This window comes from Anabrus simplex, chromosome 4, assembly GCF_040414725.1.
Source record: "Anabrus simplex isolate iqAnaSimp1 chromosome 4, ASM4041472v1, whole genome shotgun sequence".
Taxonomy (NCBI): Eukaryota; Metazoa; Arthropoda; class Insecta; order Orthoptera; family Tettigoniidae; genus Anabrus; species Anabrus simplex.
The window spans coordinates 230494544-230515045 of record NC_090268.1 but is presented as its reverse complement, the minus strand read 5'-3'; the positions used below and the strand labels follow the sequence as shown (position 1 = coordinate 230515045).

Sequence of the window (20502 nt, the reverse complement as noted above, 5' to 3'; positions counted from 1 at the left end):
TTCCTGTTCTTTGCTGATAATGGGCATTCTGGATTAAGTGATGAGAGTCGTATGTCCTTTTCTCTCGAACTCTATTTTGTCTTTTTCTTCTTAATGGAGTAAATTGATCTTGATTTTAATTAAGTAATGATCTGAACCAGTGTCCGTTCCCCTTAGAACTTTGACATTGTGGATTTCCTTGTGAAAGAATTTCTCCATACATACATGATCTAGCTGCCATTAATATTAATATTATTATAAATTTACTCATTCAGGACAAATATTTCAGGTTCCCTATATGAATCAACAGCTATATCACCTCGAATGCTCTCAATGCATGGCTGATGAGATGGCAGTTAAGATGACGTCATTTGGAATGATGACATGCCGGTAGCAGGGGAGTTGGCGCCACAAGACGATAATTCAAATGAAAGCAGTGATTTGAATTACTCAGGTTTACTGTGTGGTAGGCCTACTGTTCAACTGGCAGAGACAAATGACTGGCCATTAAATTATTTTGTATCAGTATTGGATAATATGATAATACCTTACCCCTTTTCTGTACGGGGTCGAGTATAAAGTGAGACGAATCTTCATAGCGAGTTTTTATGAACGTATGCCCTTCCTCCTCCCCTGCGAACTATGTGACATTGCCGCGGTGGGGAGGCTTGCGTGTCTCAATGAAGCAGATAGCCGAGCCACAGGTGCAACCATATTGGATGAGTATCTGTTGACAGACCAGACTAAGGAATGGTTCATCGAGAGGGGAGTAGCAGCCTTTCGGAAGTTGCAAGGGCAGCAGTCTAGATGAGTGACTGATATGGCCTTGTAATAATACTCAACATGGCTTAGCTGTGTTGATGCTGCTACACGGATGAAAGCAACGGAAAACTACAGGCGTAACTAACTCCTGAGGACATGCAGCTCTCTCTGTATGAATGATGTACTGATGATGGCTTCCTCCCGGGTAAAATATTCCGGAGGTAAACTAGTCACCCATTTGGATCTCCGGGTGGGGACTACACGAGAGGGGGCGATCATCAGGAAGATGGATACCGACATTCTGCGAGTCGGAGCATGGTATGTTAGAAGTTTGAATCGTGGTAGGTTAGAGAATCTGAAAAGGGAGATGATGGATAGACTAAAGTTAGATGTAGTTGGTATAAGTGAAGTACGTCAGCAGGAAGAATAGGATTTTTGGTCAGGCGACTAACGAATTATCAACACAAAATCAAGCAGGGGAAATGCATGGGTTAGTTTAATAATGAATAATAAAATAGGGCAGTGGGTAAGCTACTACGACCAGCATAGTGAAAGAATGATTGTCATCAAGACAGACACCAAACCAATGCCCACCGGGCGAGTTGGCCGTGCGCGTAGAGGCGCGTGGCTGCGAGCTTGCATCCGGGAGATAGTAGGTTCGAATCCCACTATCGGCAGCCCTGAAGATGGTTTTCCGTGGTTTCCCATTTTCACACCAGGCAAATGCTGGGGCTGTACCTTAATTAAGGCCACGGCCGCTTCCTTCCAACTCCTAGGCCTTTCCTATCCTATCGTCGCCATAAGACCTAACTGTGTCGGTGCGACGTAAAGCCCCTAGCAAAAAAAAAAAAACAAAACAAAAAAAAAAAACCAATGCCCACCACAATAGTGCAGGTCTATTATGCCCACTAGTTCAGCGGATGATGATGAAATTGAAAGAAGATATGAAGAGATAGAAGATTTTATACAATATGTAAGAGGTGACGAGAATCTAATTGTGATGGGAGACTGGAATGCAGTGATAGGCCAAGGAAAAGAAGGTAATACAGTAGGAGAATTGGGATTGGGACAAAGGAGCGAAAGAGGAAGTCGGCTGGTTGAATTCTGCGCCAATCATAATTTAGTCGCTGCTAATACTTGGTTCAAACACCACAAACGACGGCTGTATACGTGGACGAGACCTGGAAACACTGCTAGGTATCAAATAGACTTCATTATGATTAGGCAGAGTTTTAGAAACCAGGTGTTGGATTGCAAAATTTTCCCAGCAGCAGACGTGGCCACAACTTGTTGGTCATGAAATGCCATCTGAAGTTGAAGAAATTGAAGAAAGGAAAGAATGCAAAAAGATGGGATCTAGACAAGTTGAAAAAAAGAAAAGAGTGTGAGGGATTGTTTCAAGGAACACGTTGCACAAGGACTAAATGAAAAGGCTGAAGGAAACACAATAGAGGAAGAGTGGATAAAAAAAAAACGTATCAGATGTAAGGCTTTTCAGGCGTTTGCTCTATTAACCTGCGTTTCGTCTTAGGTCTGACACTAGACTCATCAGAGTGGGATGTGTTGTAACCATTTGATGACTACTAATAAATAAAATCATGAATAAAAACATATAAATAAAATTACTCAAAAACTTAATACAATTAATAAACATAATGAACCGAAATGTCCGTAGTATGGGCGCCAGAGTTCACCAGAATGGATCCCTCGAATTTAGATAAGAGCATGATAAACTGTATATCCCAGGGCGTGTACATAATGCTGCGTACTGGTACATCTGCTGCAGGCCTTACCTAACCTTCTGAAAACGATTAAATAGGTAGGAACTGCACCTAGGTTCATCAATAACTTCACTGATTCTAAAATAGCTAACTATATTCTTAACAAAATCCGTGCATGAGCACCTCATCAACATACAACATTATACATATAATACACACATAAAATATTGCTGGAAGACTCCATATTTACAACAATAATAATAATGAAAACAGTGGGAAAACGAAAGCGAGAACTAAGCTACCATTTGTAGATAGTCCGATGAACAATGTACATGTATGAAGATAAATACCCTTCACTGTCTCTATATCAATTCGACTTACCGATTCTCATAATCGGCAGTTATCACATCACACAGATATTGTACATTGTAATACTGTGTTCACATATTTTAACACTTGTTGTAAAGATATATACACACGTTTGTCGATCCTCAACATAAATTATGGAAAGTCTGAGATAGCTTTCACCAACATATAATGCCAGGCCGCCACAAGTGCTACAATACTTAATGCGCAAGCACTCTCCACAATCAGCCACTTTCCGCGAACATAACAAGACTACGCTCCACGAACGTTTGAAGTCCAGTCCATTGCAGCCGTGTCACTCCAGTACCGTGTATCAGCACCACTTCCTTCCCGTACAGTGCAACAGTTGTAGTTCTCTTAGGCAGTGTCACTGGTTGTAGTTATCTTCCTTCTCGTTCCTTTACAATCACTTTTCCAATCACCCTTACAATGTTTCTGGTTGCCGCCGTATGATCAACCTTTATAGACATCAACATCCCCCTCCTCTCAGATGATACGTCTGGATTGGTGCATGCCAGCCAATCATGAGTGATCTCAAGTCAAGACCAAGCCCTGAACTTCTCCTTGCTTCCAAGAGATAAACAAACACTCGGGAGCTTTACATGAATCATCGAATTTCCCTGGTACAACAACAAGCTCATCTCATCAGGCTGGGATATATACATGACTAATGGAATTTCCTGACACAAGTACATCACAACAAACACTGGGGTAGCCATATGACTCATTCAAATTACCAGAGTTATTAAAGCAATGTTTTCCCACTCGTGCAAAACAAATTACTCATACCTACATATGTGGATATCTTCCAGCTTACCAATATAAATGGCAAAATATACAAATGAAATACTGATGATAATAATAATAATAATAATAATAATAATAATAATAATAATAATAATAATAAATCGAATACTGACAATAATATCTATAACTTCTACATATAATTCGGGGGTGTGATATACGTACTATCACAGTGTCAGACCCTACCCACTGACGCTGGGTGTATGCAGGTGAGCTCATCAGAAGCCTATATATGAGGCACAGTCTGATAACTGCATACGGGAGATAAATCTCCACAATGGAATTATTGCCCGCCTAGCAATTCCGAATGGAAAATTCTAAATTCCCATGGAGGGAATTAGATATTTTTCACCAACAGTGCATGTCAAAAACATATCAGAATTTAGAATTTTCCATTCGGAATTGCTAGGCGGGCAATAATTCCATTGTGGAGATTTATCTCCCGTATGCAGTTATCAGACTGTGCCTCATATATAGGCTTCTGATAAGCTCACCTGCATACACCCAGCATCAGTGGGTAGGGTCTGACATATCCCACACTTCCTCTAAAGCATTACTTTGTCAATTTTATATAGTTTTCATCTAAACAGTGTTATGTGGCTGAAGATGTTGATAATATACGAAACATGTACCACTTTTGACCATTAAAAATTGCCTTAAGCAATCATTGTATCGACTAGGTGGAAAATAAATAAATACTTAATTGTGAATATCCCACTCTGACGAGTCTAGTGTCAGACCTAAGACGAAATGCAGGTTAATAGAGCAAACTCCTGAAAAGCCTTACATCTGATATGTTTTTGACATGCTCTATTGGTGAAAAATATCTAATTCCCTCCATGGGAATTTAGAATTTTCCATTCGAAGAGTGGATAGTCATAAAAAACGAAGTCAGTATGGCTGCTGAAGAAATGTTAAGAAGGAAGAAAAGATCAACTAAGAATCAGTGGATAACTCAGGAGATACTACCCCTGCAGGACGCCGTAAATACTTTCGGATTACATATTAATCTGTAACAGTTTTATGACATTATAACTTTAAATATTTGAACACTGTATATTGTGCTGATTAATATAGAAAAAGAACTACTTTAAAGAATACGTTTACATTAATTTATAATGAAATAAGAATCGCTTTCTAGCTACAAGGCAGTGTAAGATTTCTTAGTCACTGTCATCACTCATCTCACTATCTGTCGAGTCGTCTTTTTCACCGATGATGAATGGCTCCATTCTTTCGTCTCTATTTCCTTGGCCGAATCGCCTGTTTGAAGATTTTCCGCACGACTGAAGCACTTTTCCCAATCTGCAGCAGTCATATGGTCGATGGCTTCTGACGTGAGTTTTTCTACGTCCTTTATTTTGAATGTCTTAGTTCCTATCTGCCACTTCTCTCTTGAATTGAGCCCAAATCAATTCACATTCACTATCCATCTTTAACTGCACTTACAGTGCGAGCTCAACAGTTGCATGACAGGTAATGACTCGGGTAAGGTGGCCTGGAGCGGATAGGCTTCAGTTAGACAGCACTGCACGATCAGCGTTGCCAATCCGTGCCCGAGTGTAAGCGACTCTCGACCATCTGTCGCTTCGTTCCCATATCTGACAACAGCGCAGTTTTCCTCACCCGCCTCATTTGGTGGTCGCGACAATAGTTATAAACAATAACTTTTTCACTTTCAACAATGTCATATATCAACAGGACGGTTTGGAAATGGGATCACCAGCCTCAGGCATCTTGGCAGAAATATATCTAGATTTCTTTGAACACACCAAAATTGACAATAAATTTGAAAACATTCACTTCTGGGCCAGTTATGTTGACGATATTTTCGTAATTATGGATGAAAAATCAATTAACGCTTCCACCACCTTCCTAAGACTTAACAGTATTGATCCTCATATCAAATTCACACTAGAAACTGAAACAAATTAAGAAATAAACTTTCTAGATTTAACTATCACTAGATAGTCTGATTCTTTAAGTTATAAAATATTCAGAAAACCTACTCAAACAGCTTCCACCATTCGCCAAGATTCAATGCATTCCCAGTCCCGCAAATGAGCTATATACAATAACATAGTTCATTGAGCTTTCAGCATACCTATGTCCAAGAAGGATCTAAAGAATGAAATAAACACAATCTGCGGAACTGCAAAATCCAATGGTTTCAGCAATCATTTTATAGAAAGGATAATCAACAAACACAAACATCGCCCTAAAACTACCCTCAAAAAAGAAATAACTAAACCTATAACATTTTCCACCTTCACATTCAACAATGATATTTACAAGATAAGTAATATCTTTAAGAAACAAGGCATTAAAATAGCTTTCAAAACGAGCAATAAGAACATGAACATTTTACACAATACACATATCAACAAGACCAGCAGTTTTTTAAAATCAGGAGTTTACAAGATCAAATGCAATACCTGTGACAAGTCCTACATTGGGCAGACCGGAAGAAACTTCAATATAAGATACCATGAGCACACTAACGCAATAAAATATAATTTTTCAGCTATCGGCCAACACATGCAAGATTTTAACCATAATTTCACCAACATCGAACAAGACATGGACATTCTTGAATTAGCATATAAGGGTCCTTTACTCAACACAATGGAAAATTACTACATAAAACCTAGACCAACATTTTAACACCAATTACAATATTAATGAAATCTCAAAGAAACGCAACATCCTTTTATCACATTTCTCAGAAACAATAATTCAGCCAACCAGAATTCAATCCTAAGTTTAATTAAAGGTACTTTTCTGAAACAATTACCCTTTCTACCACACCCTTCAGCTCCGCCTTAAATTCCCCCTCCTCCACTCTGCCCAACCCGCATGCGCCTGCCTCCTCACCTTCCTCCCCTCCCATGTATCTCCCCCGTCACCAGTCGCACACTACCAGCTAAGCTGCACACACCGCCACGTAAGGTGAGTGTCCATTCGCTTGGTTGTTATCTATTCTTTCCGCGTACTTTGCGTTTTTTTACTGGCTTTTCTCAATTTTAATAGGTCCCATTTGTTCCGCTATGAACTGAAAGTTCCACCCATTAATATCACCACGTGCAGTGTCTACTTACAACTCCAAAAGTATTCTAAAACTTCATATTCAGTCTGCACAGTTCCAACAATCAACCCTGCAGCCATATCAACATAGCTTGGTTACCTAATACACCAAGTATCAAATTTTCTGCTTAAGCTGATACAGTGTATAATCAACTCCTCACAGATTCTTCTAGAGAGTATCATCTACATATTTGTACATACTTGTATACTTTTATTGTGTCACGTTATATTGTGTTCATTCTTAGTACCATAGTACTCGGTCCACAACCATAATGTATTACCGGGACCTACTGAATTATATCTGAAACACCATGTGTCTAAAATTTTACTCAAGTTGATCTACAACATAGAGCATCTCACTTGTACTTTTATACCCAGACTTTTTAACGTGTTTGGTGTACTTGTATTATATATTGCCCACCTGTGTCACTCGTAATATTTCACTTTCATTTGCAACATTTTGAGCACCATAGCACTCCACACATCATAGTGTTAATTATATATTCATGATGTTCTTACTGCTTAGAAACATGTTTTAAGATTTTGTCAAATATTGTGTATTGTTTAAATATGGCTGATGATGACCCAGAGTAGGGTTGAAACTAGTCCCATGTAATGTAAATACATGCAGTGGAAATATAACTATATATTGAATAGGTGGAAAACTTTTCTGTTTATAATTTATATGTAATCCTCAGGAACCTCCTTATTCTCCCAGACAATCCTGAGAACTCGGGTATGTCCACTGCAGGCCTACAGCTCCAGCTGCCTTTATCATCTCCACTGAAATTTCACCTATCCTAGCAGTTTCTCCATTCTTCAGCTACCTCTGTGGATCAGTGGTAGAGTTATAAAAGAATTTTATAATTTTAATATATCATCTTCAATACGGTTTTAATATGAGATTAATCACATGTAACTTAGTGGTTGAGTGTCAGCCTCCGGATCCCAAGATAGCGGGGTTCAAACCCGGCAGAGGTAGTCGGATTTTTGAAGGGCGCAGAAAAGTCCATGTCGTACGATGTCGGCTTGTAAAAGATCTCTGGTGACACATTTGGTGTTTACTCGAAAATATTAATTAAATCTCAGCCATAGACACCCAAGAGAGTTTCAGTTTACTCAGTCTGCCATCTAGTGGGCCTAGAGTAAAACAGAACGTCAAAATTGACGAGCGGACAGCCAGATGGTGTCAAACTGAAATGTCTGCACACGGTAGCTGAGGCCATATGATGATTATTATTATTATTATTATTCTCCATTCATCTTTCTTACCGCCATTTCAATTTCATTAATTGTAATTTCTTTATCCATTTCTTCATCAACTACTGTAATTGCCTTTCCTGGTGGTCCGTTGAATGACTGTCATTAGTTTTCATGTTCAGCAACTTCTGAACATACTCTCTCCATCTATTTCTTATTTCTTCTGGCTTTGTTAATATTATACCGCCTTCATCCTTCACAAATCCGGTGTTTACTTGACCTCTCTTTTTGTTTCTTAAGTTACCATACAATAACATCTTGCTGCCCTGCATATCATCTTTCAGTTTCTGTGTGAATAAGGTCCAGCTTTTCTTCCTCCACTACTTTCTTGGCTAAATTCTTTGCCTCCACATATTTTCTTCTACTTTCTTGAGTCTTAGATGTTTTCCATGCCATTTTCTTTTCCTTCATTTTAATTTATACCCTATCATTCCACCAGTGTGTCTCTTTGTCTTTCACATTTCCTGATGTTCTAACACATACCTTTTCCACATCCAACCAGTGCTTCCTTAAATCTCTTCCATGCATCTTCAACCTTCCCCATCTCCATCCTGGGTACCAAGCGTACTATGTCCCTTAGAACTGTTCTAAAAATCTTCAAGATCATAATTACGTATTCAATTATATTGAATCATATTATAATTATATATACCCTATAGGTACATTTTCGTGAACTAAGCAAATACTTGATCATTAATCTATCCTTCAATCTCCGTCAGCGTATGAAACTACAGTACTTGACGTTGTAAACACCGCGCCGATCTTCTGGAGCTTGCAAGTTACTTCAGTTGAGCTGCTCGTCTCCGGCTTCTTCATGACTTTAGATCTTCATATTTGGATTGTGTTGCGACTTTGTGCCTGACGGTGTATGCAGTCTGGCTCATTTAACTGTTCACTGCTTTTTGTGAACATTGTGAGACAGTGCCAAACATTGCGTGTGCCGTGCTGATGCTCGGAAGATTACGCATTACTTCTTTTAAGTGACTTACATTCCACTTCGTCTGAATTTTACAGTGCCTACTCCCGTCATTTTTATATCGCCTCTTCAACTGATATTGTGTGGACTTGACCGTTAACTTCTTTCTTACTTATGCATTGTTTTTCGAGTTATAATCGGCTGATGATGACCCAGACTGGGGTCGAAACCGGTACCATTTCCACTTTTAATTAAATAAGAATGTAATCTCTACATCTCTTATTTACTTGTATTGAATAGGCTGAAATACCATATTTATTATTTCCATATCCAAATGGCTCTACAACATATTCCTTTCCTTGTCTTTCCATTCCAACTTGTGCATTTAGATCTCCCATCAATAACACTTCTTTATCTTCTATCTGTCTCTCCACTTTCTCTAAAAAGTCCTCTAGATGTTCACCTATGCAACCCTTTTGTGGGGCATACAACTGAAATAGATCTTTCATGCCATTTTCAAACTGGAGTCTCATCACCATCATTCTATCACTGACACATTTTGTAGATTACACGTATTCTTGGTTTTCTTTTCCACTCCAGGTCCTCTGCTGTAATACAGCCTGTATCCCTCTTTCAGAGGAATCTCTCCCGTACCCCTCTTCTTGGTCTCACACAGTCCAAGTATGGCTATATCTTTTTCTTTCATGAAGTCAACCATTTCTTCTGACGGGGTGTCAGGACATTTACTGTCGCAATTTTGATGTAGTTTGGTGCTGGTTGCCCACTTCTTACAGTTCCCCCAGCACCAAAAGAGCTGTGCGTCGCTTTTATCAGGGTACGCCCTAACCTTTACCGAGGCACCGTATCTACTTTATTCATACAGGCTATTGTTAGGATGGGCTCACCTCACCCAAAGGCATTTTATACCTGCTGCCAGGTTCAAAATTAGGCCGCCCCTACCATGGAGACAAGGGGAAAAAGATCCACATGGGTCGACACCCCGAACAAATAGCTTAAAAAAAAAAAAAAAAAAAAAAAAAAAAACAAAAACAAAAACAACAACTTGGAGACAGACGCCTTTCGTAGCCGCTCCTCTGGAGTCCATACCGAAGTTCATCTTCACCGCCGTAGATGCAATTGAGGACTTCACCCATAACCCAAGGCAAGGGCCCTCCATATTTATGACCCCTGGAGAGAGGGTGTCCCAGTATTTTAAAGCCCCCAGGAATTGGGTTAACTGTTGAACAATATTCTGCAAATAATATTTCCACTGACATAATCAATAGTGTGGTTAGTTTCACTGTTATGTACTCGAAAGTTCAACATGACCAGTGTATTCACCATGAAAAGACTTTCAAACTCAAGTTGGTTGTTGACGGGAAGGCGATACAAGTGATCACCAATGATAAAATCCATTTAATTTTCCCAGTCAGCTACAAATTTTGCAAACACAACTCACGATGACGCTCTTCAGTATGAAAGTGTTCTAAATAATCACCTAGTACAGGTACAATCCTTCGGGTTTCCATGATAGTAAATTATCACACGGAGGATCTACTCACTTTGCTAACCACCAGAATGGAAAAAGTGTTAAAATTTCTCCAAAATCACTTTAAGCTGGCAAATATAGGGAGAACTACAGAAGAGACAGTAAAATCATGCTGAATGTTCCTTCTTGACCAAGTGACTCTGTATCACACAGACGGGAAGAAGCCTAAGTAAAGCTGACCAGGAAGACGTCTGAATGTGAATGCTTGCTTGCTCCCTTCCACCTCCCCTCTTGCACCTCATGCCTTGGTGCTCTCACTCTCACGTTTCCCCTCACAGTCCATGTGGCTTGGGTGTAGTGGTGAGAGTCATAGCCAATGAGTAAGCAACATTTTCGTATAATAATTTTAAAATACATGGATACACATTTTGATCTTTTAACACGTTGAGTGCCACAGCGGACACCGGTGTCTATTTTTGGACTTTTTGCTAGGCCACGATGGATACAGGTGTCCACTGGCTCAAAATTGGTAAAGTACGCACTTTTCCAAATTTATACGGAATTTGACCATATAGAATATTTGTCAGATCCCATTCACGCACCAGGCTTCAAAATTATACATTCAGGTACCGCCTTAGCCCCAGCCGACGTAAGTTTCCCAACAGGCCACAGCGGACACCGGTGTCCGCCTTAATTTATTTTAGTTTTTGACGTTAATTTTTACTTTTGCGTTAAAAGCGTTGTAGTGTTGCTACTGTAACACCAGAGAGCAAACATACAGTTTTGGCCCACAGAGCAAAATTTTAAAATTTTGCTTGGCGCTCAATGTGTTAAAGACACGTTGCTTATCTACAGACCAAGAGCTTCCATCAGAGTGCTTTATCAAGTCAATCTGTTCAGCTGTTCTCTCAAATGAAGGTGAACAAAAATCAGCCTGGTATTTTAAATATATAGATTAGCAAATGAAGAGTAGAGATGTATTTTAAAACAAATTAAGACTGAGTAAATTATTCTAAGAAAAAAAAAAAAAGAAGCAGCCACCACACTTCACCTGTGTTGACTGTACTTTTATATCTATCCAAACATGAGGAAGGATTTAAAAACAGACTAAACTGTAATGTTTTTAGTAATGATTTATTTAGTTGTATACTGCATTACAAACATACTGAAAAGTTCGAGGTAGTTACCACGACTGACAAAGTTTATCTACAGAAGTGTATCAAAAGCAAATTGCTTAAAATATAATTAAAATTTCTATTACACTATACATATGTTTCTCATCAGAAGGAATACACTGCACTTCTTTCTTCTAATCAAAATAATCATCAACATCAATTTCAGGGTTTAGCAAGTCCTCACCATAGATACTCAAATCTAGTTGATCCAATATCAAATTTTCACACATTTCTTCCAAATCTGTTTCTCCTATTAATACAGCACCTTCCAACTTTCCATCTCGCATGACCAGTTTTACATATTCCATACCTCTAGAAACACGAAGGAGTATCTCATACTCTCCATTAAGCTTCTGGCCATTAAATAGGCCTAATAGAACAACTTTAAACCCAAAGAAGTTTGTGACATGAGAAAACAACTCAAAACAAAAGTCCTGATAAACCTCTTCGTTTTTATAAGAACCAACCATAGTTTTAGCAGCATACATCCCCATCTGCCGTGCCTGTGTCCACAGTCTCATTTGAAACCAATGACGAGCATGTTCCCACGAAGCTGTACACACATCACCGGCAGCAAAAACATCCTGAACTGAAGTCTCCATCAGCCAGTTCACTTTTATTCCTCCATCTGCTGATAATTCTAAATCATTACCATCAACGAACATTGAACTATTGGGAATAACTCCAGTAGCAGATACAATGAAGTCACAGCCCACAATCTTCCCATTTGTGAGTTCTGCATACACAGGCCAATCCTCTCCTATACTATGCATATCCTTTGAATCTAAAACTTTCTTTACTTCACATTCATATTCAATAGAAACTTTGGACTTGTTGGACTGAGTTCTAGACAAGTTGATGTTTGCATGCCAGTCTGGCCCTAAAGCTGCACCATGGCCCTCACCGTCTTTCCCGGGTGATGCTGTATATTTCAGTCTCTTTACTGTCGAAACAGGCTTTTTAGGTTTATCTTTTTGGAGTTGACTTAGAAAAAATTCTGCAGCTCCTGGATCAATGAATGTGGCAGATATGTGCTTGTCTTTGATAGCCCATACAATCTCAATACCCTCCAATTCATGAACAACTTCAGTAGCAATGCCTCCGTTGCCCACCACTAATATTTTACGAGCAGTAGCTATCCGTTTCTCAAAATCTCGAACAGATTCAGTGTCTCGTATTCCAATAACATAAGGATTTCCTTCAGCAATAACCTTTGGATATGCTCCAGTACATATACATAATTTCTCATACTGAATGTATCTACCATCCCTAGTTATTATAGTATGGTCTGCAGAGTCCAACTTTACAACAGAGTCATGAATCACAGACAATGATGGGTGAGCTGCACTCAGGGCTTCTGCATCTTTTTCTTCCACATCAAACTGAGTTAACATTTTTGTGAGAGGAATGATGTTAGTAACAGTTTTTACAAAAGGTGATGCCGTAATTAAAATAATCCTCCTCTCAGGACAGAGGAAGGACAATCCTTCAACACATGATACACCAGCTATACCTCCTCCAACTACAACAAACGTTGCACTATCAATTTCACCAGCCATATTTCAGTAATTGTCTACCCTCAATTATATTCTACACTTTATAATACTCTGAGTAATCATAGACTCGAAATGGAACGTGGAAGGTAAGGAATCCGTAATCTTTGGCTTTCTCAACAGCAACTAGCAGTTCAAGATGGCGTTTCTGGCAAAGTCCTGTCTTCCTAGAAAAGCAAAGAATTGAAAAAATGAATGTTACAACATGAAGAATAAAAAGCAATGATACAATACACAAACACGAAATGTATTACTTTACAAATCATCACACACTTGAACAGCATTCAAAAATTTAGTGCTAAATAAACATGTTATTTTATTTTTGACACTGTGGTAATTTTGCATAACAGTACAATATTGAACCACAGATAGTGAAACTTCAATTCTCTGTTCTGGACGGGCCACGGGGGTAAAAAAGAAAAATAACATTAAAAAACAAAACATACGGTATGGGAAAATAGAAAATATGGGAACGACTTAAAACCATTAACAATTTGGCTAAACATCACAATAATTTTATCTATATACTAGCTGATGTACCCGTGCTTCGCTATGGAATTCTGCATTGTATACAGAATTGTAGGTTAGGTAGTGTACACGTTGTGAGCAAGACTGTATTAAATTGCATAACTCTCAATGTTACCTTAGAAACGCAACAGAGAAATCACTGAACGTCTTTTCTCATATGAAGACTGCGTTAGGAATTTTCATTGTAATGGTAGGCCTGTTTGCCTACCATCAGTCACAATCAGGTTGGGGAATTTCATTATAATGGCAGACACTCACTCTCCACCTGCCTTTTTACATCCTCAGAAAGACTGTCTTAGTGGTTTTCCCAACTGAAATCAACATAAGTCATTACAATGACGTCCGTAGGAATGGCGTGAGCAAAAGCAATGATTTCACATGAATTACTCGATCAAATGAAAAACAACACATTTTCTCACTTTTAACTAACAGTACTATGCTGCCGATCTAACAGCCCAAAGTTCCAGAGCTGGAATGACCAGGCCGCACACAGCCGTGATCCGTGAACACTCTTAGTTTTTTTTTCAGGGAGGGGTTCAAATAGTGGAGAGTCCCAGGGCAAAAGCTATGCCCTTTTACTAACCTGTTTCCTAGGAGTACCGGATGAGTCGGAAAATCTCAATTCACTACACGGGCGGTGGAAAATTCAATCTGACTTGGAGGCAAATTTTTCCTCCAAGCGAGAGGAGAAACCCCCTCTTCACTGCTAATTTTGAATGAAATGAAAGTGAAGAGGAAGCAGCTCTCTTTAAGAAACGGCTCTTTTCAGGGTTGAATTTTGAGTTATTTAGTGAATTGTGGTGCTATAATTTGGAATATGCCTAAATTGTAATTCTAGACCAGGTCATACTACTACTACTACTACTACTACTACTACTACTACTAAGTGAGGCTCTGCATTAAGTGTGCACACTGCTCATTCAAACAGCGTGTCAGAGTAGGGATCGAATAGCTGGAATACTACGATGAACCAGTGTGTTATGTACCAGCAGTACGGTATCAGAAAATGAACTAGAAGAATGATATGCTAAAGAAAAATGTTTTCTAACTCCTCAGCTGTTTCCCGCCAATATTCAGTCAGGCTGTTATACTTGGTACGTAGCAGTAATCCCATCTATCGGATTTCAGCGGCAGCATAGGAGACAAAGATCATCACAAACAATAGTCAATGTAATGTTATTGTTGATCAATGTTATGGGCTTTCAATATTGTAGGCCTTCACATTTAGTTTTCTTCCGACTCTGAAATATCACTCTTATTACAGTCGGTACGGTAAAACTCAATAAAACATAAATGGTCGGAATTTGTATTCTCTATAACTTTCGCTATATAGTACTTTTCGATAGGACCAATTACATAGATATTTAAAAATTATATTTTAGGTCCCTTCCCCTAAACTACTGTACAATTTCATCCAGGATGAATACAACTGTTTTTAACTTAGACTGTAGTTTCTTATTCCCACACTTTATATACCGACTTACGTTAAATGATATTATTTTCTTGTGGCTCGCGTCTATATGGACTTGACAACAAAAATACAAATTCATGAATATCTGTGTTATCAAAGCCTGTACGGTAACAATGAATGAGATAAATGATCGAAAATATAATTCTATATAACTTTAGTTATGTAGTATTTATCGATAGGACAACTAATAATATAAATATTTGAGAATTAAATTGTAGGCCTTCCCCATAACAACCATTTCACTAACCCTGCATAAAATGATTTATAGCCTAGATTGTAGTGGCTTATCCCCCGACTTCGCATACCGGTTTTCATTAAATTCTCTTCAGTTGTTTCCTCGTAATGCGTGTACATACATACATACATACATACATACATACATACATACATACAGACACACAAAAATTACGGAAAAGTAAAAAGTGCATTTCCTTGTTACTATGGACATGACCGATACAGAAATACCATTCTTTTCAAATTCTGAGTAATGTACAGACAAAACTCTTATTTTATATATATAGAGATAATCTTACAAAAACAAGACTTTTAATATTGATATTTCAAATTCAGTTTTATCATGGAAACTGTCAATTTCCCATGAACCCTTCTTTCAGGTCAGTAACTGTGACCAGACAAGTTTGCCAAAAAACAGTTTTCTAGTTCTCTAATTGAAGAAACTAAAACACTTGTTAGAGGCACTCTATAGCTCAGAATGCCTTTTGCAGAATAAGGAAATAAAAATTGAAAACCTAAAGAAAGAAAGAAAGAAAGAAAGAAAGAAAGAAAAAGAAATTTCTACTGAAGTTCCAGGACGAGTTAAGGGAAAAGACTATCATTTACTTGGTGACAGGAAAAACTGAAGAGCTATACAGGCATGCAGAGAAAATTAGAAACAACACGTAAGAGAAGTGAAATTTTATGGCCAAAATTAATTTTGTTGTAGCCCACATCACCTAAGTAAAGATGACCACAAAATGGGCTCAGGGGACAAGAAAACATGGAAAAGTTGGAATCCATACAAATGATATCTGGAATCTAGTAGTGTTTTGAACTAAGGTTGATAAATTCAAGGTGTTCCAAGAACATACAAAAGTCAAGACCATGGGTCAGAAGAAAGAAGAAGGAACCTCAGCAAAAGGATAAAACAATTCTAGTAGGAAAAGAAAAAAAAAAACATTGTGAAGAAAAGGACCGAAAGTCAGATTTCTCATTTTTGAGATTTTTTTGTTCTAAAATTGGCATAAGATACTGAGCATTTAACTCTCTTGGAGCCAGGCGGTACTGCGAGCGTCCGCCCTTTAAATTGCCAGAGCCGATGAGATCGGCCTTTAAATATCCGTGCGGAAGTTGCCAGAGCCGATTACATCGGCCGGCTGGAAATTCTGTGATATACATACTTTTTTGGCAGTCTATAGTGACGTGCATACTTTTGTGACAACCTGTAGTAAAGGGGCTACAAGTTATTGTGTGCCTGGCCTTGCTTTGGAATTTCTAAGAGGGTGTTCTAGCTTTCACAAGAGTTGTTTCCTGTGTTTAGAAATACCGCTAACCGGTCAGTACAAGATTGCTCCTTGCAGTGAGTGGATTCTTGACAGCAGAATGGCAAGTAGTTCACGTGATATATTTTCAGCAGGTATTGATGACGATAAATTAATGGAATATTTGGAACAATGCGAAGTGAACGCGGATGATTTATCGGATAGCGATAGTGAATTTAGTTCAGAGAGTAGTGATGAAATTATACCAGACACGCCCCCGGGATCACCACAGCTAAAGAAGAGGCGTTTATTTGTTTCTAATGGCAGTAAGGCTACTGTGAATACTGTTGTTGATGAAACTACTGATGACGATGATGATGATGTCTCTGGAGAACATTTTGTGGAAATTTCTCCCAATGAACCTGACAACATTCCTCAGTCTCCTGTTTCGTTCATGGAACTTCCTGGACCTAAACATGCCCCTGCGCCTGATTCTCCGCCCATATCATACTTCAATTTATTTTTCACTTTTTCTCTGCTAAACCTTATAGTCACCGAGACCAATCGCTACGCTGACCAACTCCTTACTTGTAATGAACTGTCACCTAATTCCCGCTCTCGATGTTGGAGACGCACTACAATTGACGAAATAAGGGCGTTCATAGCTGTCATCATGAATATGGGACTAATAAGAAAACCTACCATTGTTTCGTACTGGAGTACTGTAGACCATTTCATTACCCCTTGGTTTGGTGAAATGTTCTCAAGGAATAGGTTTCAGCTTATTTTGAAATTTTTTCATTTAGTTGACAACAGTAAGCTTTCTCCTCCTGGCTCTCCAAACTACGATCCCTGTGCTCGATTCCAGCCTCTTGTAGATCATGCTAATAGGCTATTTAGACATCATTATACTCCTCATCAGCAACTTTCCATAGACGAAAGTTTAGTTGGAACTAAATGCCATACACAACTACTCCAATACATGCCGAATAAGCACCATCACAAGTGGGGGATAAAATTTTGGATGTTGTGTGATGCAGTTAGTAAGTATTGTGTTGGTTTTTATACCTACCGAGGAGCAAGATCCACTGAAGACAGAAACGAAATCAGAATTAATGGACTGGCCTACACTGTAGTGACCAAACTCATGTCCCTAGGGAATTATTTTATGGAAGGTTTTCACGTTTACGCAGATAATTATTTTACGTCAATCCCCCTTGCAAAACATTTATACTCACTTGGAACATTTATTACCGGCACTATACGAAGAAACAGGAAGGGACTACCAGATGCTGTGAAAAAGCCATTTAAATTAGTTTGTAATAAATATTTCAGACAGGGGCCAATTTTACTAGTGGGATCCAAACAGAAAAAATCTCAGAAAAATCAGGTGGTGCTTATAAGTACACGCGGAGCTGCAATAGAAACAGAAGTGCCTGCAACTGCTAGAAACATTAATCAACCTAAGAGGAAACCTAACGTGATCTTAGACTATAATCGTTATATGGGTGGCATTGATACAAATGACATGATGGTGTATTTTTATTTAGATGAACGTAGAACTTTGAAATTCTGGAAAAAAGTTGCATTCAATATAATTTCGAGAATGGTCTTAAATGCTTATTTGATGTATTTAGAAAACTGTAACGGAAAGAAAATGACTAGGCTCCAGTTCTACTCCAGTATAATTGAATCCCTGAGTACTGAATGGTTTGATAATAGACAAAAGATTATCACGAATATTCCCGTGTGTGGCGTAAAACTGTTGTCAGGTACATTAGAAAGACGGTGCGTTGTATGTAGCTCTCCGCAACAGAGAAAGAGGTCGCGAACTGTGTGCATCAAGTGCGAATAAAGGCCTGCATACTAAATGTGCAGCTCTTCATAAATGCCCTAAATAAAAAATTTATTTAAAGTTCTACTTGAACAAAAAACAGAGATTTTATATGACGTTGCGTTACGCTTTTTATTGTTCCTATTAGTGTTAGTGATAAGTGATTAGTGTTAGTGTAAATAACCTTAAGTGCTTCAACAGTGGTCTCAAACTTTGAACAACATTATATAGCGGTGACGAGTCTTCTTCTCAAAAATTTTCGGTGAGTAAATTTATTTTGTCATTTTCCTTCTTTTTTACTAGTGACATAGTAAATTAGTGTTTGCATTTTTTGTTTTTCTTTTTCTCGTTCAGAGCAATTATTCTGTTCATAAATGAATTCTCTATCATTACGCAAATGCCGGTCCCCACGGGTCAAGTGTAGTGTGCCTGCCTCTCACTCGGAGATCATGGGATCGATTCCCGGACAGGTGAACGATTTTTACCTGGGTCTGAGTGTTGGTTCGAGGTCCACTCAAACTAAGTGATGACAATCGAGGAGAGATCTTAGGCTAAGAGAGCTACCTTGGTCATGAAAACCATGAATAATGAACGAGAGAATTCGTCTCACTGACCATGCGTCACCTCGTAAACAGCAGGTCTTCGGACTGAGCAGCGGTCGCTTAGTAGACCAAGGCCCATCAGGGCTTTAGTGCCATAGATGTTTTAATTACGCATATTGTATTGTATTGTATTGTAAGATGTTTTTAAAAATAGATACTGAAACAGAAAACTAGAAAAGGGGATTTCCGATAAAATAAAAACTATAATCTCAACTATTATTTTTTACTTTTTAATAACTCAGAACTATTTGTATACAATCTACACCACATATATAAAATTTATCTTAAGTGTTTGCCATACATCGATATATACATGAATTTTATCGGTGAGTAAAATTGTCTTATTTTCATTAGGGACATACGTTTGAATTTTAATTTTTTATATTTTTATTTTTCGCGTTCAAAATAATTATTTTATAGAATTATATTTAGAAATAAATTCTGCATTTAGACGTATATTCTTTTGTATCGTAGATGATATTTTCAAAGTAGATATTGAGAGAGAAAGTGCAAAAATGTTTTTCTCTTCCTAAAAGTAAACGTTATCGACAACCATAATATCAACAGTAATACTTTTTAATTATTTATATCACTCTAAATCAGTTGTTTATTTTATGTAGTCGACGTGTAGAAAATTTCTTGCCGGTATTTGACATACACCGGTAGATATACGCGAATGTTAAAATGCACGTAATTCTACTAAAAACGGCCTGGCACTTTACAGTAGTAGAGTGCAGGCGGAGCTCTGGCCTCTTCCAGCTGCTAGTGAGCGGCCGACCAGATCGGCTCCTGGCTCCAAGAGGGTTAAAACACATTCATGCTTCTAAGAGCAATACTTCAGAAGATATTATTTTTGCACCCCAAATACTTCTGTTTAGCTCTGCTGTAAAATCTCCATTGCCGATCTCTGGATCTCTTTCCGTGCAAGAGGTCACATACGTAGTAAATTTTTCAAGTCTTGTATTGCATAAATTAATATTAGTCTACTCGACTTTGAAAAAGTTATGTTGTACTCAAGAATGCAGTTTTGAATGCAGATTCTCAAAAGTTCTTGAATGCATTATATTGAATATTTCATCACGGATCACAAGCCACAAATTGGAAGAAAACATCAAAATTCAAGAAATTTTGGTTTATTCGTGACCTTATGCTTGGCTGCGAAGTGCGTTGAAATACTCATTGCACAAGCCAGTATAGGTGGGAAATGATTCAATCTTGAGTGTGCCCTGAGAGAAGTGCCAGAAATCTGCTTGGTGATACAGTAGTAAAAGGTCTGTTAAAAATAAACATCTAATTAACCCTAGACATAACTTAGATCGTTCAGTCTTCAAGCAGAGATGTTGGAATGCGCTCTGTCTCCTTCCAATTACGGCCATTCATTTTAAGCTTCCGTGGTTTCCCTTGACTCTACCAGGCATATACGATGTGAAGATGGTCCTTTAACCAAACTCGTCGAGGTTATGCTGTACCTGACAAGGGA

The 20502-nt window shown here is 38.3% G+C and overlaps 2 protein-coding genes across 2 annotated transcripts in view; both read right to left on the bottom strand.

Annotated features, from left to right (window-relative positions):
- Window positions 1–11496: 11496 nt before the first annotated feature.
- Window positions 11497–13115, bottom strand: Pyroxd1 (pyridine nucleotide-disulfide oxidoreductase domain 1). Its single transcript, XM_067145412.2, has one exon. It carries the CDS (start codon window positions 13113–13115, stop codon window positions 11691–11693), a length of 1425 nt encoding a protein of 474 aa, XP_067001513.2. The 3' UTR covers window positions 11497–11690.
- A 22-nt stretch (window positions 13116–13137) lies between these two features.
- The window catches only part of mRpS18B (mitochondrial ribosomal protein S18B), an 85167-nt gene continuing 77802 nt past the window's right edge, over window positions 13138–20502 (bottom strand). Inside the window, exon 5 of the mRNA XM_067145413.2 lies at window positions 13138–13276. Coding sequence (XP_067001514.1) covers window positions 13147–13276 — 130 coding nt within the window. The 3' untranslated portion in view covers window positions 13138–13146. The remainder of the gene's footprint in view (window positions 13277–20502) is intronic.